Source organism: Hetaerina americana, unplaced genomic scaffold, assembly GCF_022747635.1.
Source record: "Hetaerina americana unplaced genomic scaffold, ioHetAmer1.1.p SCAF_14, whole genome shotgun sequence".
Taxonomy (NCBI): Eukaryota; Metazoa; Arthropoda; class Insecta; order Odonata; family Calopterygidae; genus Hetaerina; species Hetaerina americana.
Genome location: NW_027286514.1, coordinates 11,990,920 through 12,018,014, shown reverse-complemented (window position 1 = coordinate 12,018,014; position 27,095 = coordinate 11,990,920). Strand labels below are relative to the sequence as shown.

Below are 27,095 nucleotides of genomic sequence, written 5' to 3'. Positions count from 1 at the left end.
GATGTTTCTTTTAATCTCATTGAATGTTCAAGTCAATAATTTTCCGCTTGTAACCAAAATTGATCGGTAAATTTATGAAATTATTATGAATGGCCAAGTAATGGCTTCACACTCCTAGGACCTATGGTAGTTTCAAATCTTGACAGTTACAGAATTTTTGGACTTATCGAAAGCCTGCTCAAATGCCATGAGGTGAGAACTTCTTAGTCTTCAGTATTCCATTTGTTGGGTGAGACATGAAAAGGTGGAGCACTCGTATCTATCATGAGAAATTCCAAACCTTTGATCAGGTGCTTTCCCAGCATATCAATTGGATTAAATCTTCTCAAATGTCCACAGGTTGAGGAACTTTATTTCTCTAACATTTTAATTTCCAACTCATCTATTCAGAGGCATCTTCCAATGATGGATGACTTGGAAATCAAAACATCAGTGGAAGTGGAGTACCTGTGGAAATCCCTAGACTTGACCCACTCCAATGCTTAATTTCCAGCCGCCTTTAACATTTTTTAACACTATTGCCGCCCAAATAGAAGTATATGAGGGATAGTCAGATATTTTTATCTTTCTCATTTTCTCTTGCAATTCAGGGGAAGTTGCTTATTCTGGTTTCTTAAATCAATGGAAATATGCTGAGTAGAGATTTTTTTATAATTGATCTGACTTATATATTTAACAACCAATTTTTAATAAAATGTTATGAACATTTTCTACTTACAGGCCACTACCAGCAAAAGGCAATGCCATCTGCCGGGAATCTGCCATTCATTCAGAGTTTTATTTGTGCTTTTAATAATACATGTCATCGCTATGTAGTGAATGAGACAACCTCTGGTATTATCACTCTTGACGATTCCATGTAAGTCTTTTCTGCATTTTTACCTTCAAAATATTGTATCCGCTGCAATCTCAATGAGTTAATCTGTATTTAAAATGTTTTTATGTATTTTTCATTTTAGAAGTTGATGACAAAGGCCATTATAGCCCTAATTATAAAGGTGTAACTGAAGTAGTTTGTGCCTTTTCTAAAATTTTCCCATTAAAATGGTACTCACAGAGCAAAATTATTCCTTCAAATATAATGTGTTTTCACTTCTATGCATTTTTACCTCCATGAATGTTTATTTACTTATAAGAATGATGCTAATAAATCAATAAATTTTGGGTGATTTAATGGAGCTGTAATAATGCATGAGCTTGTACAGCATTCTTTTAGCTTTCAATTTTTTAAAAATATATGCACCGAATAGAATTCGACAAAACTTAAGTTGAAGCAATATGTAGTTTTCTTTTTTTTAAAGTATATTGTCATCTTGGAGGTATTTTTCAACTACGTAAGTCTTTTAGTGAATCTTTTCACGACATTAGTATGGGAATTTTTCAAAACTATAGCTTAAAACCTTCCTACAATAGGTCATGGTGGTGATTCTTTGATTACTATATGTGCTTGAAGCTACCTAATTTTTTCATGCTGCTCTTAGAAGCTGTAAAGATACAGACTTCTGGATTGTCATCATCAATGACCATGAAGTGGACTGGTCTTGTACATTGTCTTTCACGTAAATTGGCATTGTGGCAATTGTTGTTCCAATAACTTCCAGAAAACCAAACCAAACCAGTCAATCTATAATGCCAATGTATTATTGATAATTTATATCAATCAATGAATGTGTGTTTACAATAGAAGTTGGGAAAAATGCTTTTAATAGCCTACCCAATCACTATTTAAGAATTTTTGACACATTTTTTTCTGGCAAAGATACTAAATGTATATCTATTCCATAAAATCAACCATACATTTTAATTCAATGAATATTTAAAAAATGTGTATAAACTTATGTATATAGAGTAAACTTAATAAAATACTGTTTTTAGATCCATTCAGCAACCATTAAATTTGTATCCTAATGCTATGCTAATTTTTATGCCATCAAAATGAGCCTGATTGACCAATCGACCCAAAGGTTGGTTTAATGGGATAACTCACCTCATACCAAGTTCTATATGATGAGTGAAATTGACTTATCAAGGGAGCCAGTTTCTTTCCTTTTATCCCTTGGAGTTCCATAAGATAATCTAAAAACCAAAATCACATCCTGGTTTGGTGGTACTCAGTTATCCTTATATGAAACTGGTTCATGGCCAAATTCTCTGATCACTATGCTACTCAGCACCCAAATTCAGTGCAGGACAAGTAGCTAATAAACACGCTTGTATGTCTTAACGTTCATTATTTTAGTTGCATTTCTTGTATTAAGGCACAATGCCCTTAAATGCTATGCAAAAGTTAGCAAATTCATTGGAATAGAAATAATTTTAATGTTTCATTTTCACAATTATTAGCCCTAACAATTATTGGAATTCTTTTGTAGAATCCTACGTCTTATGGATGAATTAGAAAGTATTGGACAAGATGAAGTCAAACAGGAACAGTTATTAGGCATTCAGGGTGCATTGAGTGATGTCAAGGATTTAGCTGCCTTAATTACTAGTACCATGAAGCAAGAAAGGAAGATCAATGGTAAGTTCTGATTGCCCTTACTTAACCCTCCATAAATATTTCCTATTTCTTTATAGTTTAACCTTGTTCCCTTTGTGTTGATCCCAAGCAAATCACACTTATTGTTGAGGTCGAAGGTATTGTGCTGAAGATAAATTTTTGTTAGTGATATTAAACTTTTAATTCTTAAGGTTGCACTGAATAGAATGTAGTGTATTGCAGCTCTGTGAACCATGCCATTTACAAACAAAGAAATTAATGTAATTAAGCAAAAAAATTGACCCATTTTTCAAAGAACATACTAATTTTTTGGGCTCATTATCTAGCTAAATCTCAGGTGTCTTAATTCAGCCACCAAGAATTCATTTGAAGATTATTGCTCTCTCGTATCAGGTTCTAGCTAATTACATTGAGTAGTTGCTACATTATAATAGGCAACCTAAGCAGATTCTAGGGTTAAAAAATTTTAAATTATAATTTATCTATTCTTCTTGGTTAGTAGTGAATATGGTATCAGATTTGTGTTGCACAATATATTTATTTTAACAGCGCAACCTTTCTTCATACAAGTAATCAATGGGGGCATTCGTGAAATTCACCTTGTTTACACATGTTAGTAATGCCTTCTACAAACCCCATGATGATTTAGGACCAGAAAATTTAGTTTTATCAGTTAAGTGCAGCTATATATCTCACCGTCAATGATGGCATTGAGAAATTATTTTCAAATCATTCTTTTGGGCTTGATGAAAGGAGAAAGAAACTGATAACAAAAAATTAAGGGCAGTGAATACATTTCAGTTCTAGTAATTAAGGCAATGGCAATGTGCCTTAGTTTCAATGGAAAAATATAAGTGCCAAGTTTTGCATTTTATTGCTCAGGTAGTATTAATAATAGTTTTTCATGTATTTGGAACAAATCTGTTGCTACTGCTCTGCAACATAATTAGATCATCCAAATTACCCAATGAATTTCATCTTAGGTCCGTTTATTTATTTATGGGAAAGATTAATATTGGCTCATGAATAAGGTCTTAATGGCCAATTTTCGTGGCATTCAGTTGGTAAAACATTACTAAGAGAGAACTCTACATTGGTCTAATGCAAATTGGGAGTTGTGAAACTTTGCTGAAGAACCCCTGTGGAATCCTTCATGGTAAGGATTTAACTTGGATCATTAGCAAGCCAGATGAGGAGTACTAGAGGTTATCTCGACATGTTCATGGAGGAAGGAATGAAAGATGAAACCTGAGTTGATGGCCACAGTAAAGAGTGAGTGGGCATACTGGGAAGAGGATTGAGTAGCATGTGACAAAATTAGAAAGTCAATAAAATAATAATGAAAGCCACTGGTGAGATGGATTGAATTTTCGTGGGACTTGTGAATGTGCATTGTTAGTCAATCATCGATTTAAAAAGGTGCATTCTTCCTTTGGTAGTGTAGTCCAATTTGGACACTCCTGGCCTCCCTTGATTCCTACTCGTTTCGCTCCTTCCTCTCTTTGATGCTATATTTCACCAGTAATAAGCATGCCTCTTGAGCCCCCACTTGCTGTATTATCACATCTTTTCCTGGGTCTTCCCAATCATCCTCCCCCCTCCATTCTCTCATTGAGTACTTTCACGGGTATTTTGTTTTCATTTGTCCTTACAGCATTGTCTGACCACTGTAATCCCCCCAGTTTTGTCTCCTGTTTAAAAAAAAATGTATCTACGCGATGTTGAATTTCCTGATTATTAGAAGTATAAATTCTACCGTGGTATAACTGGCGAAATCACTCTGCCGGAAATCAAGGGATCCAGCTACTAATCCCACTCAGGGCGGATGATTTTTGCTTTGTTAAATTCTCGAATTGGGGTAAATATGGACTTGCTCATTAAAAGCAAGGGTGAAACTTGTTTTACATATTGCATGCGGTGTTATTCTGATACATATCAGGGAGCTGATCGTTACCTACAAAAATATGAGATGTACTTCCCTGAAGGGAATATAAAGAAATCTGAGAATGATGGAGTGGAGAAGAATATAGATTCGTCTTCTAGTTTTTCGCTTTTAATAAGTGGGTAAGATTAAATCTATGCTATTCGATATATACACGCTTTGATAACTTCAGTCTGTGTGGTCTAAAATACTCTTTTAATGGCGAACGTCGATATGCTCTCTACTGTTAAAATGGGAATTAGCATTCGAAAATCAATAGTAGATGTGCTTGATGTGAGAAGTAGAATTGGTTACATGTGAAATCTAAACCTGTTAAAGCTTGTATCGACAGTAAATTAGGCATCTCAGAATGTCATTTTTGTAATGATCGCGAGGAAATACTGGTCATACGTAATAATTAAGGTTCAGTCCACAAACCAATATTAGACGGGCAGGCTCCATCACTTAAAGAACTGATTTAAAGGCCAAAGTAACAATTTGCACAAAGCTGGCCCGCGATGAATGATCGTGCTTTTGGCGTTATCTTTATCCACAAAGCTCTTTGCAAACTATGCGCACAAATCAATTTGCGACTCAGCTTCAATGATCCGTGGTAATATCAGGATCGATCTATGTTTGAGTTCGTTTTACAGAAGTATTTAGAACGGCAATAGTATATTCGCTATCCATCGAGTAAATAATGAGACCCCGCGTCATGAAGATCCATGATCTGCTCCACTCTCGTAGTCTTCCGTTTCTTCCTCCCGACTGCAATTGGATGGAAGTTAACAACCGCTCCAGACGTCTCAAGGTTCCCCGAATAAGCAAGGAGCAAGCACTCGATCGAGTCGATGTCCGTGAAATACTCTCAGCTGCGCAGTAATTGATCCACGGTGGACGGTCACCGCCGTTCGGTACATTACTGAAGGCGACAAACGGGCATTATTTGTTTTCCAAGCTGGCCGAAGGAAAGTTGTCGCGACCATCTGCGGAAGGGAAACTGGATCAAGGAGTCCGGGCGGAATGCTTGCCGTCGGCGGCCGAGACGAGTCGAAGGCTTGCCTCACGGACCTCCAATCGTTGATGACGCTTCCTCGCTTCTTGCTCGCGAAGGGTGGCCTAGGGTTTTTGGCGACGTTTATGTGGGTCATCGGCAGGGTCCAGATATACGGATTCGAAGCGGGTTTCTATTTTTACGTACTTGTAGCTCATAAATGAATTCGAACGCATGTAGGAACACATGCACCTAAGGCTGTGTGAATAATTAGAAATGGGAAACGTCTACAAACAATTATGCCTTATAATAATTTATTCACCAAAAAATAATATTTTGCTGTTTAAGTTGGCCGGGTCAAGGCGAATGATTTTTACACTCTGAAATTGTTGCATATAAGTGATGCAATTTCGTCCGGTCAATCAACCCGTCAGCTGATTATTTTACCCAAGGACATATCGCGGTGAAGAAAGGAAGTTCAAGTGGTGAGACCGGGGCCATTACATAATATAACTGAAGGCCTGCGAAAATGTACTGATCCAAAATACATATATCGATTTGCAGTTTATTTAGAGTTACATGACGTTATAGTCTTCCCTCTTTAGACGACCCTCTTATCTGGTCATTCCTTGTCAAACCTGTTGCGTCCGACAAGTGACGGGTAAATACGAAAATACTTTCATCGTGCCATTTTAGATATATATATATACGTGGATGATATTTATACGTGTTTACTGTGTCTGGCAGTATTGATAAAATAAAAAAATTAATATTAATGCAATTTAAATGTTGTGTGTCCACAACGCTCTCGGTCCTGTCGAACTCGTATCATTCCGCCAAAGCGTCACACCCTTGAAACAATCGTAGTTTTAAAAAAAAAATTGAATCTCGAGGTTCCGCCGAAACTTTACAACCATGGTTTTGACCCGGTGCACCTTCTTCAGTCAGGAAATAATTTATTTTCTGTAAATATATTTTTCCTTCAATCTTGTATTTCTGTGGACTTAGTAACTCCCGAAATATTGCCAGTATACATTTACGACTCATATCCATGATTCATCATCTGGAGGGGATTGGGATCACTAACGTACAGGCTTCCCACCGAGAGGGCCCGGATTAAAATAAATATTTTTCCGACCAAGTATTTTTCAGTGGTGTCCCGACTTCTAGATGCTTTGCGGACGGTAAACTGTGGACCCCTTGGCGCCTTTCGACAAGAGTAGGCTAATGCTGACGCCGGGTTTTACCTCCACCCTTTCCCATTCATCCCTAATGGCGCAAATGACCTTAGCTGTCGGTCGCCTCGCATAAAAACTGCTACTACTTCACCCTCTGGAGAATCTGATTGTGAGAGCGGATGCAGTCCAGGTTAGATAAAACGAGACCGGATGAGAGGGAGTCAGTTGTATCCATACAGCTATACGTAAATTTTCAATGGGTAAACCGTATGTATGCCCTCCCAGACATGGGGCAAAGCATGGCGAGCAATCTTGCTTATTTCTTGGAGATGTTTAAAACGTGAGATTTCAATTCATTTTGATATTTTTGCTTCGTACCAATTGCATTTAGAAATAGGACATAATCGATGACTGGAATTAGAATATCGGTTATTGGCTCAGAAAACTGAGGTGGCGGCTCTTCAATGCTTATCTTTATTGTTATTTGAGTTAAGACGACGAATATTATATTAATTTTCTTTGAATTCGGGATACTTTGACCAGCGCAACGCGACGGCGCTGCCACCAAGCACCGAAGCCCAGTCGGAAGAGGAAATTCGCGTCGAGGACATAGCGATAACGCGCACAAAAAGATCCATGATCACACTCTAGGTTTTGGAAGAAAGAGGGTGTGGGTAGATATAGAGGTTTATCAAGTGTCTGGAGAAGGAATGAGATAAAGAGGAAGATTAATTATAAGTTTTCAATAGGATGGGGAAAGAGTTAGGATTACTAGACGAAAAGGAAAGAAATGGTTGGCGGAAAAATTTGATGGAGGAAGCGTTGGAAGTGGCAGTAGGATGTTGAAGAACGTGATGGAGGGCATAATGATGGGTATGCGGGGAAAAGGAATAAAGAGAATAGACTTGACGGCATGAAGCCTGGTGAAGTTTGAAGAGATGAAGAAGGATATAATGTAGGGCAAACAAGAATATAGGAGGCTATGAGGAAGTGATAAGAAATCCACGACGGTGTTAAAATTATCATGCGAAGGTAACGAGGCTGAACTTTGGAAAAAAGTGATCGTCATTGTGAAAATTATTAGCTAACAACTTTTGCAGTCACTAATAAATAGTAAAACTGCCATATTTGAACAGTTGTTGAAATTAAGTTAACCTTAATTGATTTATTGATAGGAGATTTTAATTTCTTGCTGGCCTTATTATATGAGCAGTTTCCCACACTTGAAGGAACTGCTTGTGACGAGACCACCTTAAGATGTAGCAATGCAAACTGTTTCTCCAGCATGCTTTCATATAACGGGAAATGGATTTCCTCTGCCTAGTGTTTCCACACCCACGCACAAGCCCTGGTGATGTAGCTCACTGTGAATGTGCATCTAGTGAAATGTCTCAGGGTAAATCAGTTTCTACAAATGCGTCAAATCAATGTTTAATTGTGCCTTAACATAACGAAAATTCATATCTTCTACGTAATTATTACGTAGCTGAAAATAGTGAGACATTTATTCAGCAAGTATCTTCCACCCGTGGTGAAGATGGTCACTCGAACGCAGTCCGGATCAATCAAAATTTCTGAATAGAAGACAGCCATTCTCAAGCACATATTTAGCGTCACAATGTGCAATATTTGCACAGCAAAATATTTTTACTCTAGGGCTGTTTCCTAGCCAGTCTCTATGATGTCTTAATAAGCAGTGGCTTCATAATATTTATGCCATTAATGGCTAAAAGATGGCAAGCATATGTCGGGTGCGATATCGGGTACACGGCGAAGAGAATGGATGAAAATAGGCTTTTTGAGACAGCATGAAAGTAGGCAGAAGTTAGGGTAGAAGAAATAAAGAAGGAAATAGTTTAAAGCAAGCAAAGGAAGTTATCATAATACGTGGATAATAATTATAGTCTTTCAAGGTTATTATTGAGACTACTTTAAAAACTACTATTAGTACCATCCAAAACATAACAAATTAGGAAGAATACTTTGGATGAAGCTCGATTCCTATCTCCCACGCGGAGTGCCTCTTGCACTTCGAGGAACGAACACTACTCGTATATGATATGTGTCGTACATTATTTAGTTAAAACTGATCCTGCCGAAGTATAAATATGTGCAGATTTGATATCGTGGGAAATAGAACTGGGATCAAATTAAAAACGCTAGATAGTTCAATAATAAAATAAAATATTTAACTATCAAGGCTTTGTCGATTAAAAATTTGTGTAACATCTTTGTTTATCTTTCAATGCTGTCACCAGAGAAAATTTCAGCTTAATAGGTAAAGTTGTCTCTATATGACTGAGCTAGCGACCGGGAGAAGTATTAACTCTTTATTGCTAACCAGAAAGATTTTTGCGTTTGTTCCCTATACACGAGATAATTCCACGCCAGAGTCGTGAAAGGCACATTTCTCGTGACTATTACTCAAGGAAAAGTTAATCAATGGAACGGATAGACGTACATCAATGTGGCGAATCATTGTTGTTTGTGCTTAGTGCCACCATCCGATCAGTTGACCTTGACTTCATGATTTCGGTGGGACGGGGCGCGTGTGACCATTCCTATCTTTACTTAATGAAAGCACTTGGATAGCACCTCGAGGTGGTCAAACTGCTGGTCTAGAGCTGGTACAGGTGGTCAAACTGGTGGTGTACAGCTGGTAGAGGTGGTCAAACTGCGGGTATACCCTGTATCTCGTACTGGGTAGTTAAAGCCTCCGCTGCACTCCCCTCTTAACCCAACTGCACGAGTATTTTATCCGAATGTGGCTTGAAAAGCGATGAGTTGGAATTTTCTGTTTGCATTGAAGCTGATTGAGCTCCTTAACGTGCGTGAGATAATAAATGTCACGAAAGTTGATAGTTTTTCATAAATGAGATTACATTCATCGAATAACAGCGGGAATTTTAAAAACGTTCTATTGTGCCAAAGGTTTCTTTTGTTTGGTGTTAGACCGAGTCAAGTTCTCAGGTATGCAGCTGGTAAGGATTTGGGGGGTTAAGAATAATAATAGCAATTCGAAAGTCGCTGGCACTACCGGCACCATTTTTTGTTTTAATGGTCAATGGGATCAGCTTCCCTGTGTTGCCTCCCCGGCGATTGCGAGGCGCTCCACAGCCCCCGTCGACCGGGAGACGGTGTTCAAGAAGCGTGAAAATATAATCCATTGTCGGCGACACAATCCCCGGCCTTCGAAAGCGGCGGTCAGCCCATGCGTGCATTGGGGGAGGGGGATGAGGGGAGGTGTCGGAGGGAGGGTAGCGGTAGGCTGTGAACGTTATATTCTGTAACGTTATATTCTGTGTACGTTATATTCTGCACGTTATTCTGTTACTACGCAAGCGTGAGGTCTACCTAAACTGAATCTGTCTACATAAATTTCCATTATCAACTTGGGAGAAAGGGGATGGAGAGGCAGTTATGGTTGCACCTATTGTTACGAAGTTGATGTGCACTCCTTTTCTTCGTACCACATTTTAGCTCTACTAGCATTTTAATTTTCAGATGTAATTCCAAAGTTAATAGCTATACTTGTACTCGCGAACTTCATCCAGTGGGTATTGGTTAGACCAAGCGATTTTATTGTATTCATAATTTCATTCATTCCATTTTAGCTCTCCACCAGGGAATTATTATGGATGAATCTTGAGATTTTTTCCCCAATGCACAAAATTTAATTTGCGGCGAAGAATTTTATCGGGTAACTATCCATATAAAAAATGCACATAAATTATTTTAGTTTGCAAAATCCAATTTTGCCCATTAATTTATGTTATTCTCAAGAATGTGGATGATCTGACAAACTTTTATCCAGGATGAGGGACTTATCCACAAACCATGGTTTTTCATGATCATAAAAAATGAATTAGAGCTAAAACAGTCAGTGAAATTAATTGGTAGTCCTGGGAAGCCAAGAAAGTTAGGGATATTCATTGAATTTTGTTCTGTTTGTGAAATATTGGGAGTAAATATTTGGAAAAAGAGGTGACCAGTATACTTTCTCTCAATTTTCTCTTTGTCTTTCTCTGTCTTTGCCGTGTGTGTGGATATTATTAACAACAGTTTTGCAACTTAAACCAAATTATGGAACATGTTTAATGCACCAAGTTTCTAATTAATTATTAGTGCTTTTAGTATTGCACCAAGCTAGACTATTCCACCATAAGTCAAATCCATTCAGAAGATTTATCAGACTCTAGATAATGAGGCCTTTGGTATTCTGGAGCATATATATGGAAGGGGTCCCAAGGGGGTCTGAACTCCCACAAATCAAAAAATATTTATGCATTGAAAGGAAGAATGTGGGGATCGGGTGGCTATCGTACTGGCTTCCTACCCAGAGGGCTCGGGTTCAAATCCCGGTGGTGTTGAATATTTTTCAGAGGTATCTCGATCACTACTAGAGGTGCTTTTTGGAGAGGACTTTGAGTGAGTATGCCATCCGTCAGATGGGACGTTAAGTTGCGGACCCCTTGGTGCCTTTCGTAAAGAGCAGGCTAATGCCGATGCCGGGTTTCTCTCCACCCTTCATCCTTTCCTGTCCATCCCCTATGGCGCAAATGACCTCAGCTTTTGGTCGCCTCCCCTAAATACTACTACTACTACTAGGAAGAATGTAAATAAATAAACAATGTATAAAAATTATTGCCCCATATCCTCCGCCCTCCATTAAATCATGTTTCTGAGTCCTCAGCAAGGTGTTACTGTTTTCTACAAGATCCATTTATTCTGTGCATGATGTGGGGAGAAAGCAGCATCAATAATAATTAGCTTTTAATAAGGGCAAGAGACACAGCAGAAGTGTGTCACTGAAAACTGTCACAAATATGTTAAAATGATACTTATCCTGACTCTATCAAGGAGGAGACCAATTCTCAGTTTTTACAACTAATCCGCATTAGCATTTTAATATAAGGTAGAATGACCTAAATTCAACATTCTTGGTACCTAACACAAGCAGAATTTATGACAATATTGCTTTTAAAAAAATCATTTCATATTGCATGCATGCACAGGGGCAAAGTACTTAAATACGAACCACCGGGTTAAATGTTCTGAGTAGAAATATATGCCTGCACATTACGCCTAAAGAATATTAAACTATGTCATGTATTTCAAAATTTAAAAATTGGTATAGTAACAAGTGAAGGATTATTTCAAGATCAAGGATGGCTCTGTAGGCTGAGGTTCAGTGAACATGGCATCTAGATGAAGGTATGTAATAAGATAATCTTTGGTCTAGTGAGAGCTGAACCACTCTAAAAAAAAGGAATTAGCTACACCCATGAGAGTGTCACACAAATTCAGAATTAGTATAATCATTCCGAAGATGACAGCCCATCGCATGAGTAACTCATGTCCTAGTAGGCCTTCAAAAGTCACAACGGATGAAGTTATTGACCAAGGGTGGAATTAGCTGAAACAGGATCATCCTGTCACCATCTGGGGATTTGAGGTCAAGGTGGGTGTAAGTTCTAGTTCGGTATTCTCCACTTCAAGTCAGGATTTGATCCAGCAGTGTGTGCCCAAGCTACGAACTCTGAGAACAGGACATACTGCAAAAGACTCTAGCATTGATTGGTGTAATAATACTCATTCTTCATTTCATTTTTTTGTCTCTCTTTCTGATGTATGAATCATTAAAAAAGCCCTAATTGAGAAAAGTCTTCACTCCATAAAGAGATGTTTCTTTTTTTTCTGTGCACTCCATAAATACTTATGTTAATTGATTTTTGAAAGGACATAACAAATGAAATTTTAATAATAATAACTGAAAAAAATAATAAAACACTTTTTAAAACTAGTGTAACTAACAGTAATATGTGTATGAATCATTATTTAACTTCCATCAGTTGGAAAATAACTATAAGAAAGGTAATACTTTAATTTACAGGGCAAGATTGTAATTTTGTCAGAGAATATTTAATATTGAAGTCATTTTCTTTGATAGTCTTTGTGGATTTGATATTCTCTTGTAAGTGAGATAGTACTTTCCATCACAAAAGCCAATGATTATGCACAATTGCTCTTTCAGGAAGTCTGAATTTAAGGAATGTTGTAAAAGATCCAAAAATATTGAAGCTTAAGTTGACAAAGAATCCTTTGAACATGACTGATAGTGTAGTGGATACCATTCTCAATAGTGATTTGTTGCTTCAAAACATTTCTTTGGTAAGTATTGGGTACTAACTTTCTATCCCATTTTAATTTAATAATGATATGAATCTTGGTTTTTGGTGTGTCCCTTAAATTTTTCAGGTGGGATGTCTAGTCTTAACTCCCCTATGTATATTTATTGCCTAATATTTTTACATGTTTGTGCTCCCTTATTTCAAGTAATTAAGGTAGTGATTTGCAAGATATGTTAATTAATGTTGATAATCATAGTAGATATAACCACCGGTTTTTGCATAAAGATGATTAAAAAAGCACTCTCCTGTTTGGTTAAAATGCTCTAATAATTGATTTTTGGGCTTTTATGTCAAGCACTTACATGGAGCTTGTATTTATGTGGTGCCCCCACCTTTTATAGCCAACTGTTTGAAGTTATGACATCAGCAATTCCATTTATCACTGCAAGGTGACTAATACGGATGAAACTCACATGCCATGAAACCCTGGTTAACTTTTATGGTTGATCCCTTATTCATATTACCTCATAAAAATCCTGCAGTTTATTAGGATGTCTCTCAGAAATTGCAAAATTATTCCTGTTGGGCATAAAATTATCTTCTATTTGTGAAGGACAAAGCATATGTTGTGTATTGGGTAATGCAAAATCCAACCAATTGACCTTAAAGGCATACAAATATCCTTATAATTAATAGTAAGGTTTATGTAATTGAAAATGTATAATAAATAGACCCTGGAATAAAGCACTACCACAGTTCTTAACTCCACCTAGTTTGGCATAAAATACTGCAGCACACCGCATTATGGGAAACCACATACTACATACCAGTCTCCCTACCTTCAGTCCATCCAACATACTGTATAATTTACTCTCTCTATCTTGCTTCCCCATCACTTTTCAGTCTTCAAGATTCCATTGTCATACAATTAGCTCCTTTTTTTCCTACCACTGTCAAATTCCTTCCAAGAACCTCTTTTCCTCTCCTAACATTTCTTTATTTATACTCCTTTCTATCCATTTTATTATTTCATTTTTGACCACATTCTCATCTCAGAAGACCCTATAATTAATATATGCTGGCCCATCTTGCCTCAGTGGACTAGATTTTCAGTTACACATTACTTTGTTCAAACAGAATTTTTCACTAATTAATTATTTACATCTTAATTTGGGGTATTTTTCATCAACTTCCTTCATGTTTGCCAAAACTTCTTTACTTTATTTTCAATACTTCTTTTAATATCCTCACTACTTTTCACATCTGGATATAAAATGCTTCCTAGACTGGTAGAATGTTCTGCCCACTCTAATTTATGCTCTCCATGTGTAATTTTTAATTTGTCCCTCCTATTTCTTGGGAACCTTATTGCCCTTGTTTTTTATGATTAATGCTTATTCCATGTATATCACATTTATTCCGTGATATAATAAGTAAAAATAGTAACTTCAGGTGGTTTGGCTGACTAAATTTTATTCATCTGCAAATTTAACTACTTTTATGAGTTCTCCTATAATTTTTGTAGTGCCTCCAGCTCTTCCCGAGCTTGTCTTATCATTTCCTCTGCATGCATGTTTAAAGGCTTGACTAATGATAGACAACCCCTTCTTACCTCCATGGTACCCTCCCTGCTTATCATTGCTACCCAGCCTCATCCAGGCTGGTGTAAGGCAAGTTGTCTATACCTCCAGTCTTCTACTAACTTCGGCAATGAGTTCATTATTGGCCCAATTTTCTCAATCAAGGGCCTTCTTAAAATCCAAAAAGCAAACACATACACCCTAATGATATCCTATATTCTCATTTCTGCTCTGGCATCATGGAAATTTTCCCTTTTTAAACACTAACTTATCAACCCCTTAGTAATCATATGTCGTCATATGCCATCTCCATCCTTTTGTTGATGATCCTAAATATTATGTGAGTATAAAATCAAACTTATTGCTCTTGCTGTATTCCTCACATGCTGTAGTTTTTCCCTTTTCTGGATTGAGAATAAATATATATCTCTCAAAGTCTTATGGAAAAATTCCTCTCTAATATATGCTATATATCCCAAAGAAACCCTTCCTTTAAACTTTTCCTAAAGCTTGCTCCAGGGATGTTATCTATCCTCTCAGCCCTGTTTGATTTATTTTTATTAAATGCATTTTCTATCTTGCAATCTAGTTTGCCTGGACAGTAAGCTATCCTCATCATTATCATCCTCCTAATGCTTAAACTTGTTGGTCTAATTATTTATAGAATGTGGTCTTATATTTTCTTCCTGTCTCATGTGAATTTATTTTGGTTCACTCAATACTTTTCTGTTGTTTGTTACCCCAATTAAATTTCCCTCCATTAATTTCTCTATTTATATTTCATCTTACTAGATCTCAAACCTATTACACCCCGTCTCTCTTAACCATTGACATCCCTGCACTGCTCTCACCCAATCACAAAAGTTGCTTGCCTCAAATGGTTGTGATATGGAACACAGTTTTATTAATAAATTTTTATTAGATTTTAGTGTTTTTCACTTTCATCAGCTCGTATTTTTATCTTCTCTCCATATTTATTTTATATTTTGAAAACTGATTAATGGTAGATTAACCATATTTTGATCTAAAAAATTAATTTCAGTACGTTCTCTTCTCATTGTGATTTTTCAAACTCATTTCAGGAAGATCTTATGTCATCTGAGCCAAAGAAGTACTTATGTGATCCAAACTACTTAATTGGTATACTGTCTTCTGTTACTTACAATGAAACAGAAAAAGCATTGACGGAGCTCTGCAGTATGAATGAAGAAAGACTCAATGATATTATTAAGGAAATTATAAGTGAGCTTGATAGTACTCCTGTACTTAATCAGGTAATTGGGACATGCTTCATGGGAGTTTTGTGAAAGCTATGTTTGAAAATTGATCCGAATTTAAGTAGAATATATACACGGCTGGTCACTAGCTTAGGCAATGAAGGGAATCCACTCAAGATGGCAAATTGGAATCTAATGCATAGTATTCATCATTAAGACCATAAGGGAATCAAAAAGTGATTATGCTAATTGTGTCCAAATACCTAGCACTGGCCCTGATAAATGTATTCCATACTCTTTCTGACATACTTTTCACATTTTCTCATTAGTAATTAATTAGTTGTAAATGTGAAAATTGCTGTGTTGTGTTCATTCAGCTTGGGGATGAAACTTTCCCTGGTACAGTCATCCATGCACATGAATGCACCACAAACTCTGAGTAGCAGATCCTTTCATGTAGAATTCAAGATATTTTTGTCATATCAGTCTCGATAATGATGCCATGGATGATTCTGTTGGAGATGCAAATGTCATTAACTACAAAATTACAGGTAAAACCTGTATAACATATATGTAATGTAGATATGTTTTTGTTATTTTTAATCTCAGTAATCAATCTAAGTTGTTTTATTGGTATGATATTTTACGTTGATGATATACTCGTATCAGAGATATGTAGGTGGTCATATTGAATCTTGTAGTATGTGCAATTTGCACATCAGAGCAGGGGGAGAAGTTCCTTGCCCAATGCTGCCAAATGGTTTCCCAGGAGGATGTGGTTCTTAAAAAAATCAAATAGTTTGACTGAGACTGGAGGGTGGATGGGTAAGAGCTATTAAGGCATCACCCAGATTAGAAACCAGGGCCCTCTGGCCAGTAGTTTATTGCTCCAGCTACTGGGGAGATGTACCAACTAATATTTAAATTGGGTGTAATGTCTCTGCTGAGAAGCCATGTCAATCACAATAGGGATTACCTATCCCTTTGCTATATGGGAGGGATTGGTTTCTTAATAAGTATTTTTTTAAGTGATTTATTATTAAATGAGTTATCATTGTAATTTTTATCATGATTAAATTGTTGATACATTCCTTGAAAAATTCAACCCACTGATAAGGAATTATATTTATGTATTTCAAGATTTCTTGGAGGATCATTCAATTTTTAAACATGGTAATAAAATCAATTTTGCATGTGATGAATGCGTTCAATCTATAATTAAGTGCAGAAAACCTGTTGTGTTCATTCTGAAGAACATTTTTACTTCATGGTTTGATTGAATTTAGTTGTACATCTGGGATGTGCATTATTAATTAATATGAGACTCAGAGGTGAGAAGCAGAGGAGACTATGAGCATGCCTAAGTTTAAAATGTTGTTTACCTCTGCAGTATCATGGACTAAGGTTGGCTTAACAAAATAATAATGATAACAGAAGGTTCCATGTTGTTTATCTGTGTCAGAGTTTGCCATCTACTCTTAAGGAATCACGTGAAAGGGAAACCTACCGCTCCCATCCTCTGTCTTCCATGGATTGATGGGTCCCCAATATGAACTAACTCTGGATATATTGAATTGAGAAGTGTTAAAGATTGAAAGGAAGATGCCTGGTACAAATATATATGTTATTTTGCCTTTGGGAATCCTGCCTATGATGCTTAAGATTAAAACTATTGTACGCTGCCATTCCTTAAAATTAAAGTGGAATTCCCTTTAATAATAATATTTGATTATCATATATGTCAAAAGGTTAGAGCATTCATCTATTGGTCAAAAGAACCTAGATTCAAGTCCAGTTGATGCCATCTGGACACCACTGGTAAAATATCCAACTTCTTTAGTTTCTGAAAACTACAACTTAGGGATACATGGCAAATACAATTGGGCACTCTACCATACATGTATAATTGTTATGAACCATAGAGCTCAATAAGTATCAATAAGAGATAGTCTCTATCATGACTTATCAAAATCAATATGAGTCGATTCCTTGAGTGTTGGTGAGTAAATATGAGGGCGATTCAAAAAGTAAGGTCTCCTATTTTTTTTTTATGAAAAATCAAATTTATCTCAACTTTGTGTACATCGTTAGAAAGGTTGAGCATTTAGCTATTTTTCTACATAGTCGTCTTTACGATCAATCACTTTTTGCATCCTTGTAAGCAGCTTTTTAATACCAGCATCGTACCTTTCTCCCGCCGCGTTGCGAAGCCAACTGACGACTGTTCCTCCGATATAAATTCATCGCCATTTAGTGGAAGTGTACGGTAAGAAGTGTATGGCTATCAAAAACGTGCAGAAGTGGTGCAGGGAGTGTTTTGATGGCCGGGAAAACGTCCGCGATGAGCAGTGGTCGAGTTTGCCGGAATCAACAGTGGCTCCAATTGACGAGATGGTGCGCAATAACCGGAGAATTACCCTTCATGAGATAAAGGAAGACCTTGATGAAGAGAGTGGCTACTTCTCCGTGTAGAATATTGTGTCGGAGTTCCTTGGTTACAACAAGGTGTCTCATCAAAGGAATGTGTTTGCATCATGACAATGTACGTCCACATGTGTTACATCAAACGACCACCCTACTCAATGAATTCCACTGGGATATCATCGACCTCCCTTTTTACAGCCCGGACATAGCCTTCAGCGACTATCACTTGTTTCCCGCTCTCAAAAAACACCTTGGTGGACAGAAATTCAAGTCAGACGAGGAAGTGCAAGAAGCAGTCATCAGTTGGTTTCGTGACGTGGCGGGAGAAAAGTACGATGCCGGTATTAAAAAGCTGGTTATAAGGATGAAAAAAGTGATTGATTGTCTAGGCAACTATTTAGAAAAATAGTTAAATGCTCAGCCTTTCCAACGATTTACGCAAAGTTGAGAATAAATTTGATTTTTTATGAAAAAAACAGGAGACCTTACTTTTCGAATTGCCCTCGTATATGTTATTTGATCACTATTTTCTCCTGACTTCATGCTAATATTGTCTGAGTAGATGTAGATTAGGCCTAAAGATTTATTGCTTTTTCCATACCATTGTATTCACTGAAATAATATTCACTGTACAGATGTCGCAGTACCTGAGACATAACTTGGGCCGTTCCCTGAACTGGAATGAGTGGAGTGAGATGGTAAGCTTATCAAGAAGGATTATTCAGCGAATGAATAGTCTCAAAGCCTACCAGGACTATTTGAAGTAAGGAATTACATAATACCTCAATGAACAAGAATACTCATGATAAATTTAGTAGAAAGCTTTAATTGTCTTTTATAATACAATTAAATAAATTATCACAGCATTAAAATGAAATTAAAAATTGCACAGCATTTAATAAACACTATATCATTTCTAGCTTGCCTGAAAATCTTAGATTGCTTTTTTTCTCTATCTACATGTAATCTTTGCATGGTTCGTAGTATTACAGGCTCTGATGTTTATGTATATTTATAGATTACTGAATTTGCACACACAAAAAAAATACACATTTTTGCAAGAAATAAGATGTTCTGTTGGAGAGGCTGGGGAAATATCTTCCTCTGAATTTTTAATTATGTCCTTGCCTAAGCTTGTAAATTATCCTTCATTAAATTTGTTGGAATGCGAAACTATTGACTCTGAGCCAAATATTTTGAACACAGTTTAATTAATGTTTTTGTTCTCATTTCAAATTCAAAAATACAAGGGAGGATGAAAAATATTTGTTTGCACCCATATATTTGAGAGATGATCATAACTAAAGGGCATCATTGTAAAAGATTTAGTATGTTCAAACTCTCTGATGCAACTTAATTATGAGTATCTTATTTTTCTTTTGTGTGGACCAATGCACCTTCCATTAAAATATCTACATATTTCAATTCCTTTATTTGATTAATTGCCATAAATAACTCTTGGCATTTATATTTAATGATTGCACTTTGAGGAACCCTAGATGATAATAGCCTGTGAAATATCAAGTGAATTAGCAAGTGAGTTATATTTACAAAATAGCTAAACTCATCGGGTAGGTCACTGTAAACTCGCTGTCAAATAAAACTTTGAAATTCATTAAACAATCCCTATATTTTCCTTTCAAAACACCTCTTGTTGGGTGAAGTGGAATTTCTAGTCCTATAGTGAAAGGAATACACGTTCTCATACTTAAGACGTGCAATTTCCCTAGTTCCACCAGTCAGTATGATGCAGAGACTTAGACATAGGACTTGTGTAGATCAAATGGAGCTGCCAGCACGCATTTTGATGGAGTCTGTAGAGATGAGACGAGGATGGAAGTAAGGGGGAATGGAGCAAAGGTTAAATGATAAATCAAGCCGCAAGTTTCTGCAGAACTAATGATGAATCAGCTAAAGAGCATTATGATGTCAGTCCCAAAAGGGCTTGGTGCTTTTAGCGTTGGCGTATGGAGATGATTTGCCTTAATTAATCTGCTGTTGGGGAATCTGGCACAGCTTGAAGGGAACAGAAAGACAACTGGTCTGAATGAAGTTACAGCATTGTAGCCAATGTTAACAAATATTAAGCAGATGGTTTCTTCAGGCTAGAGATGGCCACTGTCTTTTGAGAAACCACATTACTGCTAGTAGTGAACCATTGAAACCCTTGTTAAGCATCTGAGAATGTCTCAAGGCAGTTTTCTCAATTGAAAGTAAAGTATTCTAATATATTATTACAAGAAAAAAATTAATTAAATGCAAAGAATGACCTCTACCAATTTAGATTTATTTTAAACTCCATCCTATAGAAATAAAAATATCATAAAAAATTCAACTGCAACTTTTGAATAATCATGATTTTTTCTATGTGAGTTTGTAGCACCAAAAATATGTTAATTTTCTCTTGGTGCCTCTTTTTTAGAATTGGTTTTTCATTAAATGATTAGTGTAAAATACAAAGGGAAATCTTTGAAAATACTGAAGGATGAGTGCAATGCAATAGACTCAGTAATGCTTGGAAGATTTAATACATATAACTACCCAATTATGTGAAGCCTACATAACTAATAATAATGAGCAAAACAGAGAAATTTGAAAAAAATGGGAATATACTCTCAAAAAACTTCCTTTGTATCAAGATTTATACAAAATTAAAACTTCTTTTACTAGATCATAATGAGTGTTTGGTTTCTCTCACTCCCACTATTTTTCTTAGACTGCTGGAATTCTTGATAAGCTTGATGAAAAATTAAAACAGTAATTTGAATTATCTAGTGCTCTAAATAAAAAAGAAAAATCAATACAAGAAGAACTGTTATGCTCTATTTTAAAATTCATAGTAGAAATAATTGAAAAAATCAGTGTACATATTTAAATTCTAAGCACTAATAAGTAATCGCTCTGGAGATATTTCAGAAAATGCATGTGCTGTACTTGTGTTCTGCCATGAGCATGAGATTGCAGTGCAACAGCTGTTTTGGGGGGCATTTAATCTGAAACCATAAAATACTGAGTGTCTATCAAAATATATTTTAGAGTAGCTCAACATCCTAAAAGGTAATCTGTAGCTCTGAGAGTGATCTACTTTATTATTGTTTCCACATTTGTGCCCACTAATTTGAAAAAAATTGAGAAAAAACAAAATTATGAATTATTAAACCTTAGGAAACTTTGTCTGCCATGCAGCTTGGGTAGTGGGGGCGCACAACACCCATCTTAGGTTGAGCGACCCTCGTTGATTAGGGAAGCATAGTTCTACAATATTATTATGGCTCAAATAATTTATTTGATGATTTTTACAGCTCTGCAGCCATAAAATTAAAGTCACTGAGCACTCAGTGAGTTGAGTAAAGAAATTTAATTTGAAACCAAGTGCCTATGAAATCAATGAGATGACTGACTGCTATGGTGAAAATAGCCAGTGACTCTTCCAGGGAAATGAAGAGGAGGCTTTCCTGGTGACATAGACATTTTATTTCCAGTGATCTACCCAGTGACTTGCCAAGTGACTCTGACTGTGACTTTCCTAGACTCTGATTGTGACTCTCCCTGTGAATTGAGACAGTGACTACCTAAGTTTGTCATGGCAGAACAGAACTATATTTCAAAAGGTAATGATTAAAAAAATAAAATCAATACTTCCTATCCTTTGATTTCTTCCTTAAGATTCATAAATTGGTGTCTAGTGGAAATTGAAAACTTAGAGAAATTACATCATATTAATTAAAAGTTTTCAATTATGGACTTAATAACTAGGCAAGTTTTACACTGTACACAATTGTAAGTATATATGGCCTATGGTATCTTGCTCCTTCTAAAAGTATAATTGGGTCCTATATAGAATCCAATTTTCACAAACTCAAAATTATTTTTTTAATGCTGAAATTTTTTTCAAAAATGTGGGCTGAATACCCAAATGAACTTCATACTTTTCTTATTCTTAATATAAAGATCTGATTGCAGCACTTTTTCAAATAAGTATGTCCCTATACATTTTCATCATTGCATTGAAAACTCTTCTAGGATTTTGACAGATGATGCTTTTTATTGTAGTAGGATTTTTCAAGTAAATAAAACCACTATATCTGTAATTGCTAGCTCCACTCACTAAGTATGTCACTAGGTGTCCAGAGATTTTATTTCGACGAATGAAAGTTGTTCAATGCCACCAAATTAATTCTCATGTTCAATAATTGAGTATTTAATAAAAACCGATTGGCCTTTGAAATAAGTTTTACATTTTTACTGAACACTTAATATCCAGTGATGTGGTCAGTGATTTGGACTGTTTATCCTTAAAAGCAAAAGTCACTGACTGTGTCTCAGTGTATGAAAGAAACTTGTGAAATTGAAAAAGTTAAAATTTGCTCCTCAAGTAATGCATTACAGATAATGCCTTCTCCCCAATTTTGCAATATATGGCTGTAACTGAGCCTGCCATTTGCATAGTTGATTTTCATGGCAATAAGTTTTGCAGTAAATCTTCATGTCTTTGTCCCCAATCAACCTTTTAATGTATTTCTATTTTTTGCTTGATAATGAGTTTATACTGACCTACCTACTGATTTAGCTATGTATTTCTCTGCCTAGATAGCTGGCTTCTGATATTTGACATAGATTCTTTTAAATAAAGTCAATCAAGAGTATATAGAAGAGTGTGAATATATTTGATGATATGGGTCTTATTTTAATTGAATTCTCACTATTCAAGTCACTGGCTAAGTCAATGAGTAGAGCACTGCAAAATAACTGGATAGGCTACTTAAAATGTCCATTTCATTTTTCTCAAATAGTCAATGGGAAATCAATTTCAGAGTCACAGGCATATTGCTGTGCATGTCACAGACTAGGCTGCATTGTTTATTGTCTCCAGGGCAGTCAGTTGGCTTAATGGTTACATAGGCATTGATTTTCACAGAGAATTATATTGTTCTACTCACAGGATGCCCTATTGCTTTAATTTGATGGCTTCAGAGCTGTTAAAATCATGGAATAAGTGCTTTTATTCATCAAAAAGGCAGAATGATGCTCCCCCTATCAGTCTTTCAATTTGATGTTTCAGAGGTTTTACATGTTAGTGAGTTTCTAGTGGCTATTAAACAGATGTTAATTAACCAAAAGGTTTAGTTATGTTATCATAATTTAATGGCTGAGTAAGTGGAGTATGCCACTGGCTATTTTCTCTAGGGACATCTGTTTTTTGGTACAGATTATTTGAAATCAGTCTTAGTTTTTTAAGGAGGCTGTTGAAAAGTGTGAGTATTGGTTAATAGTGAAAGCCTAATTGTTATTAAATTGTCATTATGCAATTGCTTATGGATGTGTTACATATGTTATGCTAGCAGTGTAAATTCACTGTTTTCAAATTTATCATATCCATGTAGTTTTATTTCCAAGATAAATTTATTACAAGCATGTATTAAAATACTTGCAGCATTAAAATATAACTAGCACTAGCTCTGAGGTGAATTGTCATTAAATGTGTTGAATGTTTGCCTTACCATATCAAATTGAATTTTTTGTAGTAAAAATCAGCAAATGTGCAAACGATATAATTAAATGTTATGATATCTGTGAAAAATTACACTCATTTAATATAGATGTAATGAAATGTTAATGACTTTCATGAAATACTTACCCTATAAAATGTAAGGTAGTGAAGGCATTGTAGCACAACCATGCTAAATGATGCTTAAATTCACCATGCTGCAAAGGATGATGATCATATGAAGATTTTACATAGAAAGAAAAATATTTTAGATTGGAATTTCCATGCAAAGTACTCTTGTTTTATGTCATTTTCTGGTATGCACATGTGGTGATACTACTGGCCTCTTATTTAGCTGCATTAAGACAGTGATGGACTTGGTTTATATGCCTGCATTCTTTTTTTACGTGCTTATGTTAAATAGTTGCTATAAACTTGAAGACATTTATCTAAAATATCGCAGAAATCTTAAAATTCCCAGTGATAACTGCAATTAAGATATCAATGCTTTGCTATTGAGATATCAATTGCTTTTAAGTTCTAATATTGGTAAATTTTCTGGAAGTAATAATGCCATGTCCAAAAATAAAAGAACAAGAGCATCAAATATAATCTATATAAATATAAATGGTTTTATTATGTTAAATATAATTATTTCTGTCATTGTAACTTAATGAATATTTCATATTGTACTGAGCAAAAGAAATGCACTTAATGCATGAAGTTATCAGTTCTCTTATTCTTTCCATTGTCAATGGACAATTTTTTGCATTAAGTCTCAGGCCATCATTTTCACTGCTTTCACCCTCAAGTTGAAATGAAATTCCTTGAAATATTCCTAAATGAAATCCCTTGAAAGTTTCAAATTTCTCTTACCTATATATGGCCAATGCATTTTCTAATCATTAGTTATAATTCATATATTCACCCATCAAGTCCTATTCAACTATATATGTATTACAATATATCAATTTTTTATTTTTGGAAAACTTTTGGCTCATAAAATTCCTTTATATTTGCAGTGAAGTGAAGCGCATCGGGGAAGAATATGACTCGATTGTGGTTTCAGTGCAGGAAAGATCTGATAATGATACTACTGGTTTTGAAGCTATTTTTCGTTACTTACAATTGCATTTATGTGGAAAGAATTCCACTGATTTCATTGACCAATTAAAGGCTGGTGGAGGTCAGAGCACACGGTAAGCTTCAATTTTTATTTTATAATCGGTCAAAATGCAAAAACTTTGATGCGGAAACGATATAGACAAATATTGCTGTTGTTAGGGAAGTGCTTTCACTAATACCAATCCATGTATCTATGTGAAACTTTAAGTCATATTTCACCGTCTTATATTCATGATTTCTAAGATAATTGCTGTATCTATCTGAAAGGTTACCTGTAGTCATACCTTGCCTTGATGTCATTCTTTGTATGAATTAATGTTAACTAAAAATATCTCCATGGCTACCATTAAATCACTTCTAGGTTGTACATTTGTGATATCCAATACTTATGGACTGCAATGGTTATATATATCTTATGGCCAAAATATATGCACAAAAACAATATATAACAATACAGAATATGATATTCTACTCTTAGTCTAATATGTAATGGGCTTTCATGATTACTACCATGTTACCCTAGGGTTACATATATTTTACAAAGCTGTTGACTCAAGGGTAGACTTTTTCATGCAATTATAAAAACATTACTTGCTAAAATTTCTTTGAATCTTTGAGGAAAATGAATTTTGTGTGATATTTAAAACCATTACAAATGAATACCATTTGAAGTGATCCCTTACTGAAGAGATGATTTATGTTGAACCTTGTCTTTGACATCTATTAAATTCCTGATTTATTCATAAAAATATCTTTTTCATAATTATTAATGAATATACCTGTTAAATGCATGCTATTTTTCTACTTTTCTACCACTATATTTCCCATTTTTTTCTTTACAGGTTTGATGAAATTCGAGATCAGGTAAAAGACAGTACTCAACAGGAAGGCTTTTTATACATTAATGACACTACAGCAACACCTGAATGTAATGAAATTTTTAAGAAATTAGAATCTGATGTTGTTACACGATATCTCTGGAATATGGTCAAGCCTTTTGTGAGGTGAAATGATTTATCATTACTATGTGCCCAATTTCAGTGAAACATTGTTGCAAAATCAAATTTTGATTTAAAACTGCTCTTATCTGAATTTTCATCTTTTTGTTTTTAAATCGTTGATAAAGGGGAAAAATACTCTATGCACCAGCTGTGGAACCTGTTGATCGTGTTATGAAGTTGGTAAATGACACATTTGCGCCGCTAGCATCATTAATGAAGAATGCAGAAATATTTCTTGAAAAATATCTTCCAACCCTTCGTCAAACTGCAGTAGATAATGAGGAGTCTTTCAGCATTATTAGGGTAAATTGTTTTCAATTATCCACGATTACACATAGATCTCTTATTTAAGATTTTCCTCTAAACAAATGTCCTACCTCTCTTCATCCTGTCCAACATCCCCATCCTGTTCCTTCCCTTTCCTCATTTGCATAACATTCTTCCCTATATTACTGTCTTTAACATCCCACTGCCGACCAATATGCCCTTCATCCTTTTTTCCTGCCTCCTTAGGATTTCTCCCAAAAAACCCCTCTACTTGCCCACCATGCCTATTATTTCCTCATTTGTTTTCCTTTCGGTTCATTTCACCTTTTCCATTCTCCTCCACACCCACATTTCAAAAGCCTCCAATCTACTTCTATCATCCTGCTTCAGTGACCATGTTTCCACGCCGGACATAACTATGCTCCATATCACAGTTTTTATGAGTCTTTTCTTAATATCCTTACTCAACGTCCCTCTCATCAACTCCCTCCTCCTTGTGAAAGCCGCTTCGCCTAGTGCAATTCTTCTCCTTACGTCCCTACTACTTTGACCCTGTTGGTCCAAAACACTTCTGAGATACGTAAACGGTTCTACCTGCTCTAGTTGATCCTGAGAACAACTTTAGCTACGTGGGAAATCAAACTTATTGTCCTTAAAATCTCACAGGATGTTGCCTTTACTTTTTTCAGAATAGGAACCAACACTGATCTCTCAAAGTCTTCCAGCCAGATTCCTTCTTCATAGATATTTCGAATCAATCCATAAAGACTCTTCCTCCCACTTTTACCTAAACATTTCAGTAGTTCCGCAGGAATGTTGCCAACCCCCATGGCCCTATTCGGTATCATCTCCCTTAATGCCCTTTCTATCTCATCGTCGAATATGCCTGGACCTAAGCTATATTCCTCTACTTCATGTTCTTTTACTATGTCTAACCTTGTTGGCCTAAGTTTTTTGCCAATCAGTTCTTCTTTATATTCTTTCCATCTCTCTTGGCTCTTTTCTAAATCAACTATTATCTTACCCAATTTATCTCTGACTGTTAGCTCAGATCTTCCTTTCTTACTTCCTGAGAGTGATTTTACCTTGCTGTATAGCCCACCAATTTCACCCCTCCTCCACAAACTTTCTAAAATATATTTGTTTGTATGTATATAGTCACACACATATGTATATGAACACGTATACATTATGTGATTTTATTCATGTAATATGAAGAAATTAAAGATAGTTTACTGGCTTCCAGACCAATTGATTCTGAATGACCAC

General features: G+C 35.7%; 1 protein-coding gene across 4 annotated transcripts in view; it reads left to right on the top strand.

The window, feature by feature from the left end:
• The window catches only part of LOC139686335 (phospholipid-transporting ATPase ABCA1-like), a 116,535-nt gene that overhangs the window by 28,749 nt on the left and 60,691 nt on the right, over window positions 1-27,095 (top strand). For all 4 annotated transcript variants that reach the window (XM_071583506.1, XM_071583507.1, XM_071583508.1 and 1 more), the window contains exons 4-11: window positions 721-859; window positions 2,373-2,521; window positions 12,628-12,764; window positions 15,387-15,578; window positions 18,581-18,708; window positions 24,456-24,632; window positions 25,401-25,562; window positions 25,685-25,862. In XM_071583506.1, the coding sequence (XP_071439607.1) occupies window positions 721-859; window positions 2,373-2,521; window positions 12,628-12,764; window positions 15,387-15,578; window positions 18,581-18,708; window positions 24,456-24,632; window positions 25,401-25,562; window positions 25,685-25,862 (1,262 nt within the window). The remainder of the gene's footprint in view (window positions 1-720; window positions 860-2,372; window positions 2,522-12,627; window positions 12,765-15,386; window positions 15,579-18,580; window positions 18,709-24,455; window positions 24,633-25,400; window positions 25,563-25,684; window positions 25,863-27,095) is intronic.